We start from the raw sequence: 23,596 nt of genomic DNA, 5'->3' as shown, positions 1-23,596 counted from the left end.
CATTATACTAATTTTGTTTAATAGTATTTGCCTCCAACGCACATTATATTAATCTTATATCACATGAAACCTATTATATAATTTAGTTTTTTCAATGTTTTTTATTAATATAGTAGATAATATGTTAAATAAACATATGGTCAAGTTTCATTCAAAATTTTCATCGTTTTTGTCTAATTTTGTCGAAATTGAAATTTCCACGAAAATTTCCTCGAAACCGAAATTTTACTTTTTGGCCATACCATGATTATAGTTATTGTCAATCAAAATGATTATAGTTATTGGTTTTTTCGTTGTGAAAAATTATTCATTCCTTGTTGTAAGCGTGGCTCGAACTCTTATTCTCCTTGTTAGAAAAAAGTCCACCCAACCACTATACTGTTAGTACAAATTAGTTATTAATTTAGTGATTTTTTTCATAGTATTAGAGGGATTTTAAGTTTAAATTTTCCTCTCTAAAAAAAAAAAAAAGAGTTAATTACAATTGTATACTTCAACTATATACTATTTTTCAACTTGGTATCTCAAGTTCAAAAAATTGCATTAAAGTATCCAAATTACGAAACCGTATTAGTTAGGTATCTCCGTTAGTTTAGCCATCAAAAAGGCCGTTATCTGATGACGTGACACACCACTAATGGTGCGTTTGGATGAAGTAGTTTGAAATTACTAAGGAATTCACAAATGACGGAATTTAAAACGATGTGATTTAAAATTCTATAATATGTAAATTCTCTTGTTTGGATAACATGTAAACACAATGGAGTTTAAATACGGAATTTATGTTAATTTTAATTTTTAATGCATTAATTCAAAAGAGTGATGGTGATGGTGGCAACAATAAAAATGATGTTTATGGTGAGTTGACCATATTGGTAGGGGTGATGGCCCACAAGCGGTGGGAGAAATGGTGGTGGCTAAAATTGGGGTGTTGGTGGTGGCGGTGGTGGTGGTGGTGGTGGTGGTGTTGGCAATGACGGTGATGGTGGTGGCAGCGGTGGTGGTGTCGGCAATGGCGGTGATGGTGGTGACAGTGATGGTGATGGTGGTGGTGGCGGCGGCGGTGGTGGCGGTCTCGATGTTGGTGGTGGTGGTGGCGGCGGCGGCAGCGGCAGTGGGGGTGGTGGCGGGGGTGGTGTTAATGGTGGTGACGTTGGCGGCAGTGGTGGTAGTGTCGACATGGTCGACACGACTTATTTTTCTTTTGTAAAAATTGAAATTTTGAAAATGACACCAATTTATATAGAATTTAAAGTTGAAATTTACAGCCTTCAAATCCTAAGTTTTTTTCCACTTAGAATTTACAAAATTCTGTATTTATTGACCCAAACAAGGAAATTAGAACATGTAATTTTTTAAATGCTGAGTTTTATTTAAATTCCAAATTTTTTTCCTCCATCCAAACACACCATAAAAGACTTCATTTCAATTTAGTACCTCAATTTTACCATGTTTTTCAAGTTCAAAAACTTACAAATAAATACATATTTTTATGTTTTTATCTCAACTTCACTCCAGTTTTTGACTTATCAAATCTTCACCAAAATTATTAATCTTATACTCATTTTGAAGCTATGAATCTCCTCTTTACAATCATATAAAAATCATGCAAAAAGGAGTTATGAAACTCGAGATAATTGGTCACAAAGTAGGCTACCTGAAACTGCCAAATTTTCTAAACAAATTAGTAATTTTGGGTAGTCTAATTTGTGACTACTTATCTCATGTTTCATAGTTCTTTTTTGAATTATTTCTATATGGTTATAAAGAGGAGATTTATAGTTTCAAAATGAGTATAAGATTATTGATTTTTGTAAAGATTTGATTGGTCAAAAGTTGGGGTGAAGTTGATATTAAAATTAGAAAATATTTATTTATTTGTAAGTTTTTTAACTTGAGGTATGGACTTGAAAAATATAGTAAAATTGAGATACTAAATTGAAATAAAGCTTTTTAATGATGTGTCATGTTATCAGATAACTGCTTTTTTTACGGCTAAACTAACAGAAGTACCTAATTGACACGGTTTCGTAATTAGTGTACCTTAATGCAACTTTTTAAACTTGGAAGTACTAAATTGAAAAGTGTTGTTTAGTTGAATATATAATTATAATTTACCCTTAAAAAAAACAAAAAGAAGTTAAAAGTTCAAACCCCAACAACCAAATGAGTAATTTTTTCCAGCCAAATGATCTCAAACCAGTTAAAGAAAGAAGAAAACCCAAGGGCGAAAGCAGCCGGACGCCAAGACTCATTTCCGAAGTGAATTTGAAAGAGAGTTTGGAGTCCGGAAACTGTATGTTTTAGTAAACACAGCGTACTAAAAAAGCGAGCCAAAAACAGAGTGAGGCACACGGGCTCACACACCAATCTTATTGTTTTCCCTTTCGTATAAAAAGTTACAAACTCAAAGCGTCTCTCACAAGCTTTCGCAACTCGACTCAGTCTCCGGCGCTTCAAATCGGTCGCTTTCACTTGCGTCGACTGACTCAACTCGGTCACCACTCACCACTCACACACTCCTATGGTGAGCCCCATCCTGCATAATTTCGCTTCATTCATCATTCAATTTGGCTTCAAATTCGAAATTTTTGATCAATTTGTACTGTTTTGGTACCTGTGCATAAGAATTCGTAGCGCTCAGTGTGATTTCGCTTGGTTTGCTTTGCAATTTAGCCTAAAATGGTACTTTTTTTGTTCCCTAAAGAAATTCATTTGTTGTGGTTTGCTTTCAGTTTTAGGAACTATTAAATTTTGGAATGTAGATTTGTAGGTTTGAATATTTAAATTGGGAGTAAAAGAGTTTTGAAACTTTTTGTATGTGTTTTGAATATGAGTATTGTAGGTTTGAGGTGCATTTATGTTTTATTTGATAAGGTTTTATATTTTTTTTATTTTTGAAAACTATACATGTTAACTTTGTTTATTTACATTGTTTTTGTTTTTTGTTTATTTCTTTTGGGGTTTCAGTTTGTGTATTTGAGTTGCATGTGGTGGATTTTCCATGGAAACAGTGGTTGGTGTTGAGGGGAATGATGATGGGAAGTGTGAGGAGAGTGGGGTTGAGAAAAGTAGCTCCTCTTTCTCTTCACCAAAGCAGATTGCCGATCCTGTTGTATACAAGCTCGTTCGGGTATGCTTTTATTTATACAGAAGTTTTAACTATTCCGTTGGTGGTAGTAGTTTTATGCGCATAAATTGAAATGAGAATCTCTTCTTTCTTTTCTTATATTTTGGAGGTAAAAGTCTGTTAAGATTGGAGCTGCTCAGATGTGGAAACTTTAGCTAATTTATTATGATTAATTCAACTTTTAAAATTTTGAAAGAAACTCGATTAAGCTAAGTAATGGGTGTTCATTACACTGATATGGAGTTGATAAAAAGGACTTTCTATCAAGTGTTTACAACAGTTATTTTATTGATAATTGTGGTTAGAAGCCAGTCAATCCCCCAATCATTAGTGGAAATCAGCTAGTGCTGTTAAAATCTAGAGCAATTCAATTATTGGGCAGGGTGATTCAGGTTTAACAAAATCATAATAGAAACACATTAAATCTAGAGCATTAAAATGTGATATTTTTCTTCCATCTGAAGCTTGATTTTTGGGGATCTAGTTTATGTCCAGTTGGAAGTTGAGGAATCTGCCGTCTTTACCTGTAAACTTGAGGATTATACTTGGATTAAATGTGAGGCTGGTTTTGGGTTTGGTCAGATGAGGCTCTCTATAAGACTATAATACTTTAAGGGGGGAAAAGGTTGAAATGACATTGCACTTACAAATATGGACATTATTAGTTCATTGTTGATATTTCCATTGCCATCTGTTTTGTTGTTTTCATATGCCATGATGTCGATCCCCAGGTTGAAGGTGATGGGAGATTAGTGCCAGCAACGGATGATGAAGTAATGGAGGTTGAGGATTTTCTTGTTGATGAGAAGATTGCATTGCCTGTTGTTACAGACACTGGAAATGTAGGGTGCATTTCCAACGAAGGGTCTTTCTCTGGGAAGCCTCAGCAAGAAAGCTCAGAAGGTCTATTTGAGTTATTGTTGTTACTAATGATTTCACTCCATCTTTACCATTATGGATCATTTTGACTATAAATTAATGGAGCTTTACTTACAGTTTTGGAAGCTTGGGCTAGATTTTCTGTATCTAAATGACTAGAGGGACACTCTAGGTGTCATTTTTTTCCTTTCAGATTCTTTTTTCTTAAAAGAAAATTGAGTTTCTAAATGGTATAATTTAGAAAGCTTATTCCATTTTATTTCTGTTTTCTTTTTTTCTCAATGGGTTTGGGGTGCATTTTATTTTCATAGCTGAAGTTGCCAAGTTTTTGGTACTTCTCATTTATATTCATGTTCTGTTTACCTACCTTACCCTCACTTTATGGTTTTAATAATATATACCAAATGGCTTATATAGGAAACTAGTTGTTGCGGAACTTGGTTCATCAAATCATTTGAACACATTCTGTTTTGTATCTTGTGGTGTTGGCTCTGTAATATTTTTCATGCCTTATCGAGCTATATGTTCCCAGGTCTGTCACATTCAGAGAACACAGAAACTGATGCAAAATTAAGTGCACGGCTTGAGGTATTGATTTTCTTTCTTTAGATACAATTTCCTCTTCTGTTGCAGAATCAGATGGATGAGTACTATCTTGCTTATACTTGTACAGAATAGCATATATCTTTTGTATAATTTGATTTTTATGTCTATTTAATACATCTGTTCAAATGCTTGGATATGTTTACAGCTGCCCCATGTACAACAAGAATATTTTATAGTTTCTGTATGTTATAATCTTCTAAAAAAGTAAATTTTTGATCTTGGAATTTATTCTTCTGTATTACATTCTTGGTTTATATCTTTTCCATCTGGTTTGGTTGCCCACTTTTTTTAACTTTTATTGATAGTTTCCTTATATTGCTTTCTGCTTGTATGCCTGCATGTATATGCATAATTTTAGCATATCTAGTTATTAATCGTCTTGGATCCTTCTCGACCTCTAAAATATCTTTGTAGTACATTGAGGAGATGTTGCAAAAGGTGAAACAGGAAGAGAGGCTCCGCTTAGCATGTGGTTCTCCTGATCATTATTCTGCTTTTATGAATGTAGACAGCCAGTGTTCTGATCAGCATGATAAATTGCCTGCTATTGATGAGAAGCTGCAATCTGAAATTCGTTTGCAGGAAATTGTTCCTTCATCAGCACTGAATTTAGATGGCAGCCATATAAATGAATCTGGGATAATTGGGGAGTGCTCAAAACCTCTAGATGGGAGAATAGAAAGTGGATCATCTGCTTCTGTCATCTGCACTAGTTCGAAGCGTAATTTTTATACATTAAAGGGGGAGATATGCTTGGACAACCTATCAATTAGAGAACTTCATGAATTATTTAGAGCAACTTTTGGGCGAGAAACTACTGTTAAGGACAAGCTGTGGCTTAAGAGGAGGATCACAATGGGATTGACTAATTCTTGTGATGTTTCAACCACAACTTTCACTATTATAGATAACAAATTGGTGAAGGGCAAATATGATAGCTTTCAGAATGCAGAAGGTATGTTCACTGAGGGGTCTGATGATGGAGCAGAGAATGATGCGTATGAAAATTCACCAACTAGCCACAGTAGTCAAATGGAAAATCATCAAATTGTTTTGGGCAAGAGATTGGGAAAGCTTATTGTAGAACGTGATTGTGGAAGTGAGGATCTTCACCCGGAACAGAGAGCTGCCAAAAGAGTTCGGAAGCCAACTAAGCGATATATTGAAGAACTATCTGAAGTTGAATCAAGAGATTTTAGCCAAAAAGTGATTAGTTTAGCTAAAAATTCTGGACCTGGACAAACATCTCCAAAATCTTGTGTAAGGCCTCTTGGAAATGTCTCCTCAAATGAGAGAACTATTGTCACCAGGTTGGATTCTCTTGGTGGATCTGGGGTTCAGGTTCCTTATGTTTCTCGGGTTCGAAGAAGTCGCCCAAGGAAAAATATTATGGCTCTTATGGTAGGTAAAACCATTTCATATTTGGGCAATATGAGTACAGATTTCTATATTGGACCTTTAAGTTTGGCCTGTTCTTTCTCAAGCATGGGAATTTAATTATCTAAAAGATCTCTCTTGTTTTATTCTTCCCATATCTGCCAGCAGACAGCAAAATCACTAGTTGCCTCATGATACAGGTTGTGTGCATTTTTTATGCATGCAAGTTTTTGTACATGACTGAGGAATTTTCTTTTTTTCATTTTTTCTTTTTTGGGGGTGGGGTTGGTTCCTCTCTCTTTCTGGTCTTTTTCAGAAGGCTATTCTTCTGAATCCATTTTTTAAGTTTCTTTCGAATTTAATAAAATTAACCAAGGATATAATGTAGCGCTAGAAATCATCCACATGACATAATAACTGAAGTGATTTTGGATTTTGATTGATAGAAATTCGATCCAAGTGGAATGGGCATGGCAGCTAAACTGGTAAAAGAGGCCCTTGGTGTGCGCAGTTCTCTACCTGAGAGTGAGTGTGCAGACAAAGTCTTGAAACCAAGATCTGCTTCTGAACAGATTCAACCACTGGTAAGATCAATTTTGCTTAATTGGATTTAATTATTCTTATTTGACATTGACTTATGGGCATACTTATTTGGATTGAATTGGGTTACAATAATGTCTATGTCTCAGGCTAATTTCTCTCCATAAGTCAGTTTTAGATTGGTATTTTGACTTTAATCTAATCCAATTCTATCATGCATAATGCCTTAAGATGGGTTTTCCAAGAGTAAGGAGTCATTTTTATTTCTTCTGTTTGGATCAGTTAAGACATTTTTGGGAAGGATATTGGAACATGGGACCTTCTCGTTAGAAGAGAGGTGTGACTACCAAAAGACTATGCCCTGGCCACCAATACTATGGAATTATTGAGCATATATGACAGAATGTGGTAGTCTCCAAGGGTGATGATATAAATAGAAACAAGTTGACAGAGTCTGATCATGTTTCTTGATAGACTTCATCTATGATGACCAGGATTATGTTGTATTTATTATATAGTTAGAGAGATGTTTTCGGAGCTGGTGAAAAGGACTTGGTACGAAAATATGAAAATTTTTAGGCTTTGCAAGCCAAAGTAGTACCCGGGAGATGGGAATGATGGAATGGGTTTCTCATAGGGTTGTTCTGCATGGATGCATGGGGTTTCTCAGATTTCACTGTTGCATGGGTTGATATCATTTTGAAGTTTTGTAATATTACTGCTTTGTTGATATATTGGTTTGCCTTTTATTGTGAGTGCTATATCTCATAATTGTACATTGATTGCATGCTAATTTTTTTGGTTAATGGTAATTTGTTCCATACATAGTTTGCTGCTGAACCAGTGAAAGACAAGGGGCCCTCAGTAATGGGCAAAATCGAATTGGGGAGGAACTTAGGCTTGAAACAGACATATTCATCTGAGGACAATTCAGACGATAGCATAGTAACAGTTCCCACCGCGAAAGGTGGAATGAGAAGGAAACACCATCGAGCTTGGACTCTTGTCGAGGTTATGAAATTGGTTGAGGGTGTGTCTAAGTGTGGCACCGGTAGGTGGTCTGAGATAAAAAGGCTTGCCTTTGCATCATATTCATATCGCACTTCTGTTGATCTGAAGGTATGTTTTGTTTCACATTTTGTATTGTCAAAACTCAAAAGAGTATGTTCATGTGGCATCCAATTATTCTAAAAAATTGGTCAATTGTTAAACTTGTATTATTTTGCAGGACAAGTGGAGGAACCTGCTTAAAGCTAGCTTTGCGCAAACACCTGCTGATGATGGAGTGAGTATTTTCCTTCCCTCTGTCTCTTCTATGGGTTGGTGAGGTGGGAAGTGTTCAACTTCATGTCTCTTTCAAATGCATGCTTTCTTTTAACTCTTTGGTCAGCATTTATCTTCTAGTTTTGCTATCAAATATTTCCTCCCAAAATTGTCAATATTCTATATTTAAAATTTCCAAACTTATCATATCTCCATAATTTTCTACTACTTTAACTGGCAGTAAAATTCTGCCATTACTATGGTGGGTTGTTTCCTTGTAACTTGTGCGAACTTATATTTTGGTGTTGGGTCATGCATTATAAATCATTGTTTTATTTTCTTCTAATTTCTGGGTTAACTTGTCTTTTTTCTGTGGGGAATTATATAGGTAAACTCCCGGAAACATGCTTCAGTACCCATCCCAGCATCGATTTTGTTAAAAGTGAGAGAGCTTGCTGAGGTGCATGCGCAGGTACCTCCAAATCTAGGGTCGGGCAAGCCAGCCAGTGTTAGTCGGAGTGTGCATCAAACGAGATCAGGTTACTTGTAACATTGTATATAAAATGGCCATTTTAGTTGTGCGAAACGAAAATAAAGGTACTGAACCTGTAACCTTTTGAGTCTGCACCATTACCATTCACTTGTTAACACAGTTGATGCTGCAAATGGATTGCAGGCTGTAGTCTTCAGGAAGTTTGTCATACATTTTCTCTCACCGACACATTTTCCTTCCAAAACGCATGACAGGTTTATGACTATTAATCCTTAAACATAATTAAATGTCTAGGATCAAAGTGGCCAAAAAATAAAAGTATAGGATCAAGATTAGAGTTATTGCGCTGGACTTGAAAGATTAGTAGTGTTTTGGTTTGACTGCTTGAGAAACATGCAGTGCAGGAAGTTTAAAAAAAAAGCACTGCGTGCTTTTTCCTTTTTCCCTGAATATTGTTGATCTTCTAAAAAGCGAGCACAATTCACCATACAAACAGGGCTTCAAAGATAACATATCTTAACTAATTGCTGACTAATTGTGCAAGGGTGTTTCTATTTAGACCGATGCATATAATTGGATTGGATATGTTAAATGACTAGAGACATATGTTTAAAGATAAAGGGTGTTTTCTAACAGAAAGGATGGATTAGTCATAAGAAAAAATTTACCCCACAAATTTTCTCGTGGGGATTGGAAGAGACAAGTTATTCTACTAATCCATCTTTTTCCCATCTTTCTTTTAGCTAAAAGTTTCTTTTTTCAATCACATGAATCTATTCATTTAACATATTTAATCTAATTTTATGCATCAAACGAGCCCTTATTCAACAAAAATTATGCACCATATCATCCTTTTATAAAAGAGTGTTGTTGTATTCACATTTATTTCCTTCTCACTACACACCCTTTCCTCTTACATACCTTATCTAACTTTTTTAATTTTACAATTTCTCAATAAACATCTCCTAAATTCCAAAATACCTATACCTGCATAGAAATAATAAAATAAAAAAACACCCCTGCACCCAAATCCCGACTCCACCCATGCACACAGCCACCAGAGCTCCTCCTCCTCCTCCTCCTCTTCTTCTCTCTCTCTCTCTCTCTTCCTCTTCCTTTGTCTTTTGCACCCTTCTTGTCGGCCTCTCTTCCCGTTCGACAAGGAGGGTCTGAAAGAGAGGAAGAGAAAGAGAAAGAGAAAGAGGAAGAGGAAGAGAAAGAGAGAGGGAGGAGGAGTGCGTCGACTGTCGACGATGAGAACGACGGCGGAGTGGCAGGAGGCAGGGTGGGGGATGGGGTGGCAGGAGGCATGTTGGTTTGTTGTTTTTTCTTTTTTTATTTTAAATAATATTTGTCCTTTATGATAATTTAGAATTGGGGTAAACTTAATTTTATAAATTGATAGAGAGGGGTGTGTAGTGAGAGGAAAGAGGGTGTGCATAAAACATTCTTATAAAAAATTAGGTCCATTGACTTTAGGTATCAAATTATAATGTTTTTTCATTTCAACTACTAAAACATTTATGTCATTTTACTTTAGGTACTAAATTTCAGTTTAGGTATCAACTTTAAAAAATATGGTTATATTAAACTGTGACTGTCTAATAGTCATAAATTTTTTATTGATTTATTTATTTTTTTCAATATTTGCAAGGCTTAAACTTTAATATTTAGTCTTTGGGTTATAGGACTTCATCCCCCAAACCTAAATCAAAAGTATGAAACCTTTAAAAATTTTGATTTTTTATAAATGTTAAATAGTCACAACTGTGACTGTTCGACAATTACAACTGTAACTGTTCGACAGTTATAACTGTATAACAAACTGATTTGTGACCTAATCCAAAATGTTTTACTTTAGATTAGTACCTAAATTAAAAAAAATTAGTGTCTTGCTGCTTTATTAAAAAACTATTGATATTTGGTATTTAATCATAATTTTCTATAAAAAATTTGCCATAACAATATTCTCGCTTAATTACTCATCATAAAATACACCAAAAAAAATTGCTCACCATCAAATTCTTCTTCCGCTTAATAAGGAGCTACTCAATGGATGCTTTCGTTTGCAAAGGTGCACCAACAAGTAATGCCTACCGGAATTTTTTTTAACAAACTAGCAAAATTAAATTAAGGGTGGGCATATAACTAATTAATCCGACCAAACCTACCTAACTATTTGGGATGGTTTAGTTGGGGTTTTACGCCCACAAGAAGTTTATTGGTTCATAAATCAAATTAAACCATTATTTTCGATTTGGCGAGATTTGAACTATTTGTAAACCACCTAAAAAAATTGAGCCAAATCGAATAGGATCTTTTAAATATTACCATTCTAATTACATATTCATTCTTTCTGCTCCTCCCATCCTTTGTCATCTCTCAATCTCAACCTCCCTATTGTCAATGTTTTTTATTTTTTGGGAAAAAGTAAAAAAGCAGAAGTTTTGGAAAAAAAAAAAATATTTATAAGGGCATAGCAAAAGAAGATTGGGGGACTTCCTTGATCAAATAGTACCCAACAAAACAGGCCCAATGGGCCTCCAAGCTTGATCTTCATTTGTCAAGTGGGCTCTCAAGTTTAGCCCATACTCTCTCTCTTCTTCTCAGCCCTAACTCCACCACTCCACCACTCCTCTCTCTCTCTCTGCTTTCAGCTCCAGAGAGATCGTCTCCAACTCAGTCAGGGTGAGTTATCCACCGAAGCAATTCCATTTCTTCCAATTCGTACAATAAGCATTACTTCCGTCAATAATTAACCTTTTCTAGAACAATCGAACTTCTCCTCTTTCCTGTACTATAATTCACTATTGGTTTGGTTTTTGATACCTCTTAGTTGAACCAATGGTTTCCCAGCAACCAAACAGACGTTCGTTCTCCAAAAGAAACTAGTTAATTTCTTTTTCTCAATCCGTTTACTGTTCTTGCTTTTCAGTGGTAGCAGCTGAAAATATCCAGTAACAATGGGGATCATAGAAAGGATCAAAGAAATTGAGGCCGAAATGGCTCGGACCCAGAAAAATAAAGCCACAGGTTCTACCTCTTTTAACAATTATTCCCTTTTTTCTTTTCTTAACATTTTCTATTAAGGTGTCTTATGAATTGGGTCTTAAATTTTTCGTATTGAAATGTTGAAAATTGCAGAGTATCATCTTGGTCAGCTCAAGGCAAAGATTGCAAGGCTAAGGACTCAGCTCTTGGAGCCTCCAAAAGTACGCTACTCTTTCCCACCCACCCACATGTGTATTTGTGTGATGTTTAGATTGTGTAATACTATTGTTATGCAAAGAATAATCTGAGGTGAATTTAGAATTTTCTTGTATTAGTGTTGGGAGCTTCGGTGGTCTTAAGCTCCTTGTTAAATGCTTTACACTTGTGAAATTGGTGTAAATCAAATTTTTGCATGTGTTCAAGGTTTACTGTTCATTGTTTATGATTTAAAACCCTGATTCAGGGTTCTAGTGGAGGTGGAGAGGGTTTTGAAGTTACAAAATTTGGGCACGGACGTGTTGCACTAATTGGGTTTCCAAGGTTTGCCACATCTATATAACCTCAACATGTATTGTGTATCTTTTAAAGAAAGCAAAATGAAAAATCATGACTTAAAAAATAGTAAGAAATGACCAATCCTTACGACTATTGCCTATTTCTTGTAGTGTGGGAAAGTCAACACTTTTGACATTGTTGACGGGCACAGTCTCTGAAGCTGCATCTTATGAGTTCACAACGCTTACCTGCATTCCCGGGATTATACATTACAATGATACAAAGATTCAGCTGCTCGATCTTCCTGGAATTATTGAAGGTGCTTCTGAAGGCAAAGGTCGTGGGAGGCAGGTGAAATCATTAAACTTCATGTCCACTTGTCATAACTTGTCAGCATTTCTTTATCTTACAAATAATATTATGAGAACTTTGCAAAAGGATGCTTGATAAATGTCTCATGATAGAGAGGAGATGACTTTTAAATTAGCTTTGGTCATGCAATATGTTATCTTCTGCTCGGTATTGCTGGGTATCACAGAAGTGGCTAGAATTTGACAAGGCTATGTCTCTTGCAGGTTATTGCTGTTGCCAAGTCTTCAGATATTGTGCTAATGGTACTTGATGCCTCAAAAGTAAGTACTTATTCTGTAGTAACAGTCTGTTGCAGCTATTGCTAGTTTAGTAGCTAATAACTAAATCTATTACTCTTGTCTGTTTACTTGTATTTTCAATTTTTTCATTGTTGGCAACCTGCTCTACCTTCTGGGCTGTTGATACTTTATATTGATTTCCTGTTTTGGAAATGTTTTCTGTTAATTATTTTGGTCTAACACTCATGTTGTACTGCATATTGTTTTCTAAATGTTTCAGAGTGAAGGTCATCGCCAAATATTGACAAAGGAGCTGGAAGCTGTGGGTTTGCGTTTAAACAAGAGACCACCTCAAGTAAGTTTTATCTTTTCAATATGGACATTGGCATATCCTAAAACGGACTGAGATTAGGTCTGTGTTTCTGTCAACTGTTTAGTTGTTTCCATTTATGGTTTTTCATGTTTTGCTTTGTTAATATACTGGGACTTTAGCCAGATTTTTCATTTTGTTTCCTGGGCAGATATACTTCAAAAAGAAGAAAACTGGGGGCATTTCTTTCAACAGCACCCTCACTTTAACTCATGTGGATGAGAAGCTTTGTTATCAAATTCTACACGAATACAAAATTCACAATGCTGAGGTACTTATCTTTCTACTTTGTGTTAATTAAGATTGTCCTTTGTCACAACTAATGATGAGTCTTTATTGGCCATACACAACTAGTGGTACACGATATTCTTCAAGTCCATGAAATGGTTGATACTTTCTTTTTGTGTATTATTCCTTAGCCATCCCATGGGAAAGAATACTTATGCAGTGATAAATTTTATTGCAGCTGCTCTTTCGTGAGGATGCCACAGTGGACGATCTTATTGATGTGATTGAGGGAAACCGGAAATACATGAAGTGTATATATGTATACAACAAGATAGATGTTATTGGTATTGATGATGTGGACAAATTAGCCCGGCAACCTAATTCTGTTGTCATTAGTTGCAATCTGAAGGTAAGTCCTACACTTTTTATTTCACTAAATGGTAACGAGACACAGAGGATTGTGACCTTGTTACTAAAAAGAGACTTGTATCTGAACTCTGTCACAATTGCAAAACTTTAAGTCATAAGGCATTGTCTACTATAGTTCTTTCCATGAAAAAGATGTTTTTGGTGGATCTTAATGTGCAACGTGTGCAAAATTATATTACCATTTTTCTACTAACATGTTAACACTGAATTTCCCATATGAAATTGCTATAGGAACATTAACTTTAATTGTTCCTGTTGCTTAACAGCTGAACTTAGACAGACTACTCTCAAAGATGTGGGATGAGATGGGACTTGTTAGAGTTTATACAAAGCCACAGGGTCAGCAACCTGATTTTGGCGATCCTGTAGTTCTTTCTGCTGTATGTTGCAAATCTTTTTCTCTGATATCTTTTTATTGGTTATTTATTTATTCTTAGATGCGTTCTGGCCTCATTCATTTCTTTATTTTATTACTCTTTGCATGTATACGTAGGATAGAGGTGGCTGCACGGTTGGAGACTTTTGTAACCACATACACAGGAGTCTGATAAAGGAGGTAAAATATGTGCTAGTGTGGGGTACAAGTGCAAGGCACTACCCTCAGCATTGTGGCCTCAGTCATGTTCTTAATGATGAGGACGTGGTTCAGATTGTAAAGAAAAAGGTAAACCTGTTTTTTCTGTTTGGTTGAGTGGAAGTACAACTATGATGGTTGAGTATGCATGGTCACTGTATTATTATACTTTGATAGGGTTTTACAATTCCTTCTTTCCTTCCTTGTGTTGCTTTTAGATAGTGTCCCATTGGATTTCTGAATAATGGAAAAGAGTTCCGGGGTCTTATAATTATTTTAATTCCAGATGCTTGTTAGTTTTTGGTGTTTTTTTTTCCCTGCAACCAGATGGGGAAATGTGCTTTTCATAAAGATCTAATAATCGGAACATGCATTCTCCAGGACAAGGAAGGGGAAGGGAGGGGTCGGTTCAAGTCGCACTCAACTGCCCCTGCTCGTATATGTGACAGAGAGAAGAAGGCTCCCCTGAAGACATAATATCTTTGATAGGCATACATGCGGACCTGAGTTCCTTTCATGAAGGCCACTGAAGAATGATCCAGAGTCACAAGAAACCTATCAAGCAATTATATCATTTATTCAAATGAAAAATTAGTCTAAAGGGAAAAAATCGGTATTAGAATGGCTTATGAGAATAGGTAGATTTTTGGGTCCATGTGTTGTATGTTTCGTGATTAATGGAAAACTTCTTGGAATTTTGAAGATAAACTGCACCACCATGATCTCTGATTTTACAGATAAGAGTGATTAATATATTCTTAAAATATCCCTTGCCTTTATCTGGATGTTGTGTGAAAGAAAATTTTATCTAGCTGCTTAAGGAATCATTAAATCTTGTTCTTTCGGAGATCCGATGATGATGAACGAATGAATGGTAGGTATTGCACAGCATTCGAACCATTACAATCATGCTCATGGTCCTATAGGAAATGTGTGCAGCTTTCAAGCATGGATGCTCCAACTATGAGAATGGTAAAATAGCAAGTAATCGCTACATTTATAATTTACTATTCATCTCAACTTTGCAATCCAGCTACACCCGGGAGATTTTTTCATTCTTCTTTCACTCATCATCTTTCTCACTCTCTCAGCATCATCCCATTTATTTTCTTCTGCGTAAGTATTTGCCAAAATCACATAATTTCCCGTATCCTGTGGCTCTATTTTGAAGAGATGCATAGCTGCAATCTCGCCCAATTCGGTATTTCCATGAACCTTGCAAGCTCCTAACAAAGAACCCCAAATCTTTGCATCAGCAGCACCCATATTGTCTGTTATAAGATTGTATGCCTTTTCAAGAAGCCCAGCTCTTCCAAGAAGGTCAACCATGCAAGCATAGTGCTCCTTCAGTGGCTCAATGCCGAAAACCCGAGCCATAAGCTCAAAATATCGGCACCCTTCCTCTACCAGTCCTGCATGGCTACAGGCGTTGAGGAGCCCAATGAATGTCACTTGGTTTGGTTTTATTCCTTCTTCTTGCATCTTTGAGAAAAGATCTATAGCATCCTTGGCCTTTCCATGGTCGGCAAGGGCAGTTATCAAGGCACTATAAGATATAACATCTCTGGTACTCATTATGTTAAATTCTCTCCATGCCTGATCTATGTTCCCACATTTTGACTGCATATGGATCAATGCATTGGATACAAAGAGTGTCCGGTCTGAAAGTGTTTGATAAGTGAGGAAACATCAGCATTACAAGATGGGAAAACAAAATTGAATCAGTAAAAAACATACCACAGCAAGCCATGAAGATTATAGAATTGATTTAATCAGAACTTACCACAGCACCCTTCCTCCACATGCTTTACTAATGTGGCTGCAATTTCAAGATCCCCAAGTTGTGTACAAGCTGAAATAGCTCCCACCATTGCCACCTCATTGACCGTCACTTTTTCTTCCCTCATTTCCTTATATATCTCAATGGCTTCCCTTGCATGGCCATTATGAGCATAACAAACCACCATTGCTGCCCAACATGGTGCATCCGGCATCTGTATCCCCTCAAAAACCATCTTGGCCTCTATGACACTACCACACTTCCCATAACCCGATATCATAGCCACCCATGCAACTGAATTTTTCTCCACCATTTTTTCATACAATTCCTTTGCTGTTTTCATATCACCATGGTTCGCATACCCAGCAACAATGGTAGTCCAAGAAACTGCATTGCGCTGCCCCATGTTGTCAAACAACCACCTTGCTTCGCCCATCAATCCCATCTTAGTATATCCACAAATCATGGCCGTCCAAGCAACCAAATCTTTATCATTCATCCTATCAAAGATGTCCCTCGCGTCCCCTACAAACCCGCATTTTGCATACACATGAAGAAGTGCAGTTTGCACAAACTTGTTTCCAAAGAAACCACATTGCGCAACCCTTGCGTGGACTTGTTTCCCTTCAAAGAATGCCGGGATGCGAGCACAGGCATTGAGAACCGAAGAGAACGTGAACCCAGATGGCGATACGCCAGCCCGGTGCATTTTAGCATATAAAGTGATGGATTGACTAAAATGATCATGAAGCAAATGGGATTGTATGAGGGAGGTCCAAAGGAACTGGTTTTTGCATTTGGGTATTTGGTCGAACAGGTTCTGGGCATAGTAGAGGTTGTCACCGGGAAATTGTAGTACCCGGTCCAGCAACTGAGCCCAGAGATGGTAATGGTGGTGGGGTTTAGTTGGAGTTTTGAGTAAGAGAGTGTGGGTTTGTTTTAGTTGGTTAATGGTTTTGCTGACGTGGAGATACTGGGTGATAATATTAGTATTAGGTTGGTTGTAAGGGAGGTTTGGGGAGGGAAGGAACTTGGTAGTCATGAACTTCACTCCTGTCTACTTCATCATAGTTGGCGCTTTAGACCTTAAAATTGTATGAGCCTGAGAACCCAATCCCTTATGTAGTGAGAATAAGACTTCGAGTTTTGCTCAGCACAACTAAAGAAATGCTGAGAGGACTATCCTCCAAAGTTTATAGGCTAAACTTTATATAATTGTATGTTTATATTTTATAATTAAGATACAAGCAAAGCCGTTGAGCGAATGTTCGCACTTGTGATACTGAGCGTTCGTTAAATTTTTTTTAAAACATGCGATCGTTTTTTGCAGCACTCTGCACTGCTTCTTTCGCCCGATTTTAAGGGTATAGGCCAACGGATTCACCCCATACTCTTGTAGAATGATTTTTGTGGAGACGTTTATGTTAAAGGTTTAACTCTGAAAATTTAGACCAAGCACTCAGTACAAAAAAATTATACACTACTGAGCATTCGACAATGGTCACCAAGAGTTTGACGTTATGTGTAAACGTACTAACGTTTGCACCTAAATGAGTCTGAAGATATGAGTAATGTTATTTTATATTATGTTATCAAATAGTCAATTTCGACCACATATTTAAATATAAATTACTTGTCAATAATCTAAATTGACAATGTGATAACAAAGCATGTCCAATTGTAAGACCGTTAACATATATTTTTATTATTTTGAGGCCAGTAGGTTGGTGCTCTATACAAATTAGCTAGTAAACATATGCTCCAAAGTCGAGCTAGATGCCACCAAGAAATTTATTTCACAAAACAGAGTAATCCTAGACTCTTGTAATTCTTGCCTTGAGCCAATGCTATCGTGAGTTCTTATCCTTCAAGCCTTGTGTTCATGTACGTTGAGAAACTTGTAGACGTCTTCCCGCTTTTGATCATCAAGTGGAAGGCTCTTTCTGCATATTTCCATACAACATCTATTAGAAAGGATGAACATAATATGCATATAGCTAAAAGTTTCAATTTCACCTTTGAAGCTGAATTTTAGAATAATCAATCTCGGCAATAACTGCAGTTTCCTCGTGCCCTGAGGTACCAATTATCTCACCCGACTGCCAGTTACACACACATAAAATGTTAAACCTTTTCTTCATGCATGCATACCCTTATGGTGAAAAAATATTGACCTTCCAAACTTTATCGTACCGGTCCGACTAATGTGGAATGGCCCCATATTGTATAACTGCCACTAGAGTCTCGAGAGGGTGAGCAAGTTGCCACAAATAACTAGAGCACCATTGGGGAGAGCTCATGTTAGAATTGCTTTTGGGTTGTGGCAGTAAAAAATATACAGTGACAGAGTTAGTCTGTTTAGTACCTGGTTATCAACTGCCCTGAAAAGAGGAAAGGATTTGTTAGTACGTACAGATGAAGTATTATAGGAATTAGGAAATGGTATGAGCTCAGAAAACATTTGGAATGTATTAATGGCAGCAAGGACAGAAGAGTGAGTTGTCCTTATATGAAGAACAAGAAAAACACATATCAACTTCTAAGTGTTTAGTTCTCCAGAAAGTATTCATATATAAAGATGCTAGAAGCTAGCAAAGTATGTGATATATATATATATATATTTTTTTTTTTGATGAGCTTCTAGTCTATGAGCTCTGTGTAGGTGATTAAGCTTGGCCTGAAGTATGTCATAGATTATGGAATGGTAGTAATAATCTGTCCTAACAGTGATTAATGCCCGGGATAATGGTAATGGATTCAGAAGTACTGCTGTCCATGCATTACCTTGCTTTCTGTACCAGCTCCCACAACATTTCACCAGTGCTCATGTTGAATGCCCCAGGATAGCATATGATATGAACCCCTTGCATTCAACAATTTTATTGTTTGAATAATAGATAAGATATACATACTAAAAAAACAACTTTCAACAAAATCCAGTACCTACCCTTTTTCCTGTATAACATGGCAAGTTCGGGAAAGCGTATATCATGACAAATTCCTACTCCGATACGACCAACCTCTGCATATATGTAATTGCTCATCAGTGGCTTAATTCATAGGTAATCTGGATAAAATCTTAAAATATTAAGAATAAAATAGGACTATAGGAGCAGAGGAGAAATAAAAGTTTGATTTCAAATTTTGAAATCAAATGTTTCCTCAAACAAAGTCTAGGGGCAACTTCAGTTGCAAATTGGTGAGCAATGGGGATTGAGCCAAGATGCATACCTGTGTCCACAATGGTAGGTCTATCTCCTGCACTAAAGGAGTCAGATTCCTTAAATGAGATCTCTCCTGGAATGTCAATGTCAAATAGATGTATCTGCAAAGCAACACCATCCTTCTTTCAAGAGTTCTATCCACTTTTACCCTCCTTTCCAGTCTAATGTTATCGAATTTATCTGTGCTTACCTTCCTATGCCTTGCTTTTAGCTTCCCATCTGGTCCAAATATGCAGCAAGTATTATATAGCCGGCCATTGTTCCGCTCAGGCACAGAACCCCCGACGATTGTGACCCCATGGCAAAGAGCAGCTTCTGATAACATGGACAACGTCGGCGAGCCATCCTCATTGTCAAAATCCTCAGCATATTTTGCAAAATAATCAGCTGAATAAGGGCTGTTCCACATTTCCTTCACAAAAATGCAATGCAATTCAAATCAGCATGAATTATGGTTTTCAGAACTTCTAACAAGCATTTATTCAAACTACATGGGTGCAACAACCACATGGGTAGACTGGTAGTTAATGAACTCACTGGTAAAACAAGCAGCTTTGCACCTTGCTTGGCAGCAAAGTTTATGGAACTACAGGCACGGCCAAGATTCTGATTCTTGTCAGAAGTAACTGACAACTGGCAAAGAGCAATCTTAAACTGTCCCAAAACAAAAGCAGTTTTGATTAATTTATAACACCTTGTACTAAGTAATTACAGTGCCTTGATATATATCAAGGACCTCAAGGTTGATTAGGAACACAAAAAATGGGTCCAACAGATATGTTCATGCTCAGGCAGCTCATTCTGTTTTAGTAAAAAGGATTGCCAACTCATAAAAGTTAGACATGAAACTTGAAAGGTTGCCAACTAGACCAAAAGTTCAAATATGAGCACCATTTAATTAGTTCATTTCTAGTTTTGGGCCTGTGGACGATATCTGATCTACCAACAACTGAAATCAAACCTTTGTGATATTGGGAAGTTGAAATGGATCCAAGGCATCAACCTTGGTGAGATTATTGGTGTTCCAAATAGATGCCATCACACAACACAGTAGTTTTGGTCTTTACAACTTAACCCAAAATAGGCCATGCATATTATATAGTTTAGAACTGTGATAGTCATCACAAACATAGAATATGACAGACTGTAGAATTAATAAGGAGAAAACATCTGGCAATTGGCATTCAAACTATGAAGCAAAAGAAAGGCTTTTTATTTGACTTGTTAATTGACACCCACTTTGAAATTTTCTGCAGTTTATCTATAAAATTTTGGATATCTAGACATTTAAGTTCCCAAGGTTTGTTCATATAAAAATTGTTGGAACTTGAAGTCATGTGAGTTGTGACAAGGACAATGTTTTAAATTGCAGTTTTATTACAGAAAATTCATGTCTTTCCTTCTCTCCTTTATAGTTAACTCTACAACGTTTGTCTTCTATATGCAAAGCCGAAGTGGGAACTTATAGCTATAGTGGTTAAAAGCATTTACCGTGGTCCGAAGCTCAAATTTTCCTCTTCAATATAAGTTTATAACATATAATAATAATCATAATAATAATAAATGACTGGCTAGTTAATCTTTTTTCTCTGTGTTGACTTTTTATAATCTGACCAAAAAAAGAGCCATACATTTTCTATCCCAAATATCAAAATCAACAACACATGCCGTCCAATTTTGGTTGGATCGACATTGATTCCTATTTGATGGGAGGATTTTGTAAGTGATCGAAAAGAAATTTTTTTAGTGACAGCCGGAAATTCGAGACCTGAAATTATCCTTTATGTATAAGTATAATAGACTACTCACTAAAAAATTCTGTAGGTGAAGTTTAGCTGTTGTCCTGTGTGACTTAGAAGCAGATCATATTTTGTACTTTGGTTACACCATCCGATTAAATATTAGGAAAAGTAAAAGAATTAATTGATCCCTAATGTTAGCCCATATACACACATCCACATGTACTTTGATTGCACCATCATTTGACTACTTTTTTTGTAAGTATGATGATTGAAGGCACACTTCAGAAATAGACAACGGTTTGGATCATAAAATCATATTGCGAGATAAAGTTCTACAATTCATAATATTGTCTTTATTTTTCTTAAAATGAGAACATCCCCGATTATACATAGAGAGATAGAGAGTTAGTAATAAGGTGTCCATATCCATCCACTATCACAAATTCTTGTCCATGCAGTTTGGAGATTCTTTTTAAATAAAACTGACAGAACACACAAAATTGTGAGTCACTAGCTTCCACCATAAGTATCATAGTAAACCACAACAATCCACATTGGATCCTTAATATTAAAACTAATGTTCCCCTGTTTTCACTTTCACACCCCTTAATCTTAAAACTAATTCGGCAATCAACAAGAAAAACCAACTAATTAATCACTACTATGTGTCATTGTGATAATCGGATGAATGATTAGCTACTATAAATCTCTAAAGCCCTTACTAATAGGACAAGTAAATCAGTATTTACAAGAAACCCCATGTCATTGATCTACTCCGGCATTGTGGTACTGGGGGGGATGATCATTTCGTTCGTAGTATACATTCGTTATACACTTGGATGGTATGCATATCGTCGCCAAATCTTATCCGCTGCAAATGGCGGCGAGCCAGTTAAGGAGAAGTGTTCCGATTATTCGGGGTTGAAGCCGGACTTATTCACATTCAATTATAAGAAAGAAATAAATGATGATGAAGATGAAGAAGCAAACTGTGATCAAATTGAATGTGTGGTGTGCTTGAGAGGTTTACAAAATGAGGAGCTTGTGAGGCAGTTGCCAAAATGCAAGCACACCTACCATGCACCTTGTATTGATATGTGGTTCTACACTCATTCTGACTGCCCCATCTGCCGTACTCCCATTGACAGCTACCTGCACAGGACAATGGGGTGTTGACACCTGGCAGGAACTCTCAGGAGGTCAGAGTAGATATCAGCTCCTCACCAATAATTGACAGACTGCCTTCTGTTTTTGGTTACTGATCAGAAATTGAAGCTTTTAGTTCCCTTCCTTAGTTCCTCCTCAAATTAATAGAATCTCACATCGGTGATTTTGAGCTTTGCGTCACAATATGTAAGGTTATGGGCCTTGATTTTTATCGATTATCAATTGATTTTGGGTTTAGATAGTACTCCAACATTTATATGATATCAAAGCATTTAACCTACGTGTTATAGGTGTAATATTAAGCCACACGTTCTTCGCTTCATCCACTATAAGTCATCTATATGTTTGGCTCAAATCCCGCTACACGTTAGTCTTGAGTAGCATTTGAGAGTATAAATTTCCAATGAACTTTCAAATAGATATATCCTTTTATAGTTCATAGTTTCTACAGTATAACAAGCTCTTCCATGTTAAGATCTTTTAGTTTAAATCAATGGTTGGGCGCTTAATTAACAACATATACGCTCTTTGTTTTTGGTCTATTGACATAAATGCTCACTTAGATATTAAGGTGCATGTAAATTTACAGACCATGCATGAAATGGTAATAATATCACGCACATGCATCAAACATTATGTTTACAATATCACAGTTCAAACTTCAAATTCATCATGATGACAATGAATAATGACCACAATTTCAAATGTTAATAGCTTAATTGTTTATAAGTAACTCATTGTTCTGCAGGCCTATGTTCTTTTGCCCAGTACCAAAAGAACATGGGCCTACAGTGACAGACCCCTCATAGATGATATGTCATTATATATGTCCTCATATCAAATAAATAGATAAAACAAGAGGTTTCATAATCAAACGACGTGTCGTTTGTTTTTCCCCTCATGATTTTGCTGCATCAAGTGGAAGCTGTCAGTCACATCATATTGTCATATTGTGAATGCAGCCTAACAAGAGTTTGGAAACTGAGGCCGCAGAGTCATCAGTTCTTTGAATCAAATGATTCCCACTTCATTTTCATTCTCAATCAAAGTTTGACTGACAACAATAATTGATTTGCTACCATTTACTAGTTGCAGTCTTCAAAGCTTAAAATCAGCACACAAAACACACAAACCACGCAACAAAGACTCCTGCCTAAATCCTTTTACCATATGTTGAAAGCACTAGTTCCAGCTTGGCCTAGTTCTAGTCTCAATCAAATAATGCAATTGATCATTCAACTTCAATTTTAGGTGCAGTCAATACCATACTCATGTGTATCTTTATACCAATTTGAATGGCTTTAATTGCATACCACTATTGGTTTGGTTTAGACTGCAACTACTCTGACAGTAATCACTGTACCAATCTAAAATGTATATCATTTCTGTAGATGATGATAGTGTTGCTTCAAGTGAGTCCAGTGTCCTTGATTCTGAACAAGTCCTCGTCAAATATCCACCAGTACAAGGCACAGACTACAGATATATACATTCTGCATAAAATATTATGATTAAGGAGTCAATTAACTTAATAAACATCAAAAAGGGGTTAATGGGTAATTAAGAATCTAATTTCATTTTTATTGCTTTGAAGGCTAATTAAGAGCATCTAGCTACTGCTTTATAGAGCAATGTGTGTGTGAACTGATAATGACATTCCAAGTGTATATGACATTTTCAGGAAGACCAAGAAATGGTGCTAGACTAAGATTGTAACG

The 23,596-nt window shown here is 36.4% G+C and overlaps 4 protein-coding genes across 9 annotated transcripts; 2 read left to right on the top strand and 2 right to left on the bottom strand.

Moving 5' to 3' along the window:
- Positions 1-2,369: 2,369 nt before the first annotated feature.
- Positions 2,370-8,507, top strand: TRFL6 (TRF-like 6). Of its 3 annotated transcripts, none has more exons than XM_086242454.1 (9): positions 2,370-2,527; positions 2,971-3,133; positions 3,862-4,033; positions 4,542-4,597; positions 5,030-6,016; positions 6,439-6,576; positions 7,361-7,651; positions 7,761-7,817; positions 8,184-8,507. In XM_086242454.1, the coding sequence occupies exons 2-9, from the start codon at positions 3,005-3,007 to the stop codon at positions 8,343-8,345; spliced, it is 1,992 nt and encodes a 663-aa protein (XP_086098580.1). In that variant the 5' UTR covers positions 2,370-2,527; positions 2,971-3,004; the 3' UTR covers positions 8,346-8,507. The 3 variants fall into 3 exon arrangements, with proteins under 3 accessions (XP_086098580.1, XP_086098582.1, XP_086098581.1); XM_086242456.1 differs by having other exon boundaries at positions 2,371-2,527; positions 5,198-6,016; XM_086242455.1 differs by lacking the exon at positions 2,370-2,527 and adding an exon at positions 2,549-2,685.
- Positions 8,508-10,912: 2,405 nt separating this feature from the next.
- LOC147287481 (developmentally-regulated G protein 2) lies at positions 10,913-14,744 on the top strand. 2 transcript variants are annotated; one of them, XM_086239158.1, is made up of 12 exons: positions 10,913-10,976; positions 11,224-11,321; positions 11,433-11,500; positions 11,743-11,819; positions 11,945-12,125; positions 12,350-12,406; positions 12,645-12,719; positions 12,886-13,005; positions 13,201-13,371; positions 13,658-13,771; positions 13,885-14,055; positions 14,347-14,744. In XM_086239158.1, the coding sequence occupies exons 2-12, from the start codon at positions 11,252-11,254 to the stop codon at positions 14,440-14,442; spliced, it is 1,200 nt and encodes a 399-aa protein (XP_086095284.1). In that variant the 5' UTR covers positions 10,913-10,976; positions 11,224-11,251; the 3' UTR covers positions 14,443-14,744. The 2 variants fall into 2 exon arrangements, with proteins under 2 accessions (XP_086095284.1, XP_086095285.1); XM_086239159.1 differs by lacking the exon at positions 10,913-10,976 and having other exon boundaries at positions 11,005-11,321.
- A 24-nt stretch (positions 14,745-14,768) lies between these two features.
- On the bottom strand, positions 14,769-16,841 carry LOC147287480 (putative pentatricopeptide repeat-containing protein At5g37570). Its single transcript, XM_086239157.1, has 2 exons — positions 15,749-16,841; positions 14,769-15,626 (listed from the first exon to the last, which is right to left on the bottom strand). The coding sequence occupies exons 1-2, from the start codon at positions 16,785-16,787 to the stop codon at positions 14,977-14,979; spliced, it is 1,689 nt and encodes a 562-aa protein (XP_086095283.1). The 5' UTR covers positions 16,788-16,841; the 3' UTR covers positions 14,769-14,976.
- A 598-nt stretch (positions 16,842-17,439) lies between these two features.
- LOC147287479 (omega-amidase, chloroplastic-like) lies at positions 17,440-20,147 on the bottom strand. Of its 3 annotated transcripts, none has more exons than XM_086241066.1 (10): positions 19,931-20,147; positions 19,507-19,623; positions 19,160-19,381; positions 18,977-19,070; positions 18,693-18,767; positions 18,530-18,608; positions 18,111-18,126; positions 17,939-18,019; positions 17,762-17,844; positions 17,440-17,688 (listed from the first exon to the last, which is right to left on the bottom strand). In XM_086241066.1, the coding sequence occupies exons 1-10, from the start codon at positions 20,006-20,008 to the stop codon at positions 17,613-17,615; spliced, it is 921 nt and encodes a 306-aa protein (XP_086097192.1). In that variant the 5' UTR covers positions 20,009-20,147; the 3' UTR covers positions 17,440-17,612. The 3 variants fall into 3 exon arrangements, with proteins under 3 accessions (XP_086097192.1, XP_086097193.1, XP_086097194.1); XM_086241067.1 differs by having other exon boundaries at positions 19,973-20,147; XM_086241068.1 differs by lacking the exon at positions 17,762-17,844.
- Between the last annotated feature and the right edge of the window lie 3,449 nt (positions 20,148-23,596).

Source organism: Dryas octopetala, chromosome 4 (genome assembly GCF_963921425.1).
Source record: "Dryas octopetala chromosome 4, drDryOcto1.1, whole genome shotgun sequence".
NCBI classification, from domain to species: domain Eukaryota; kingdom Viridiplantae; phylum Streptophyta; class Magnoliopsida; order Rosales; family Rosaceae; genus Dryas; species Dryas octopetala.
This window is presented reverse-complemented; position numbering and strand designations above follow the sequence as displayed.

Bases quoted from the DNA above. Each gene is read 5' to 3' on its own strand.
- TRFL6 (XM_086242454.1), top strand. From the start codon at position 3,005: ATGGAAACAGTGGTTGGTGTTGAGGGGAATGATGATGGGAAGTGTGAG. The intron at 3,134-3,861 runs GTATGCTTTTAT...GTCGATCCCCAG, and splicing joins TTGTATACAAGCTCGTTCGG to GTTGAAGGTGATGGGAGATT. The intron at 4,034-4,541 runs GTCTATTTGAGT...ATATGTTCCCAG, and splicing joins TCAGCAAGAAAGCTCAGAAG to GTCTGTCACATTCAGAGAAC.
- LOC147287481 (XM_086239158.1), top strand. From the start codon at position 11,252: ATGGGGATCATAGAAAGGATCAAAGAAATTGAGGCCGAAATGGCTCGG. The intron at 13,772-13,884 runs GTATGTTGCAAA...ATGTATACGTAG, and splicing joins ATCCTGTAGTTCTTTCTGCT to GATAGAGGTGGCTGCACGGT. The intron at 14,056-14,346 runs GTAAACCTGTTT...TGCATTCTCCAG, and splicing joins TTCAGATTGTAAAGAAAAAG to GACAAGGAAGGGGAAGGGAG.
- LOC147287480 (XM_086239157.1), bottom strand. From the start codon at position 16,787: ATGACTACCAAGTTCCTTCCCTCCCCAAACCTCCCTTACAACCAACCT. The intron at 15,627-15,748 runs GTAAGTTCTGAT...AAACACTTTCAG, and splicing joins TGTGGAGGAAGGGTGCTGTG to ACCGGACACTCTTTGTATCC.
- LOC147287479 (XM_086241066.1), bottom strand. From the start codon at position 20,008: ATGGCATCTATTTGGAACACCAATAATCTCACCAAGGTTGATGCCTTG. The intron at 17,845-17,938 runs GTACGATAAAGT...TGTAACTGGCAG, and splicing joins ATTCCACATTAGTCGGACCG to TCGGGTGAGATAATTGGTAC. The intron at 17,689-17,761 runs GTGAAATTGAAA...GGAAATATGCAG, and splicing joins TCTAAAATTCAGCTTCAAAG to AAAGAGCCTTCCACTTGATG.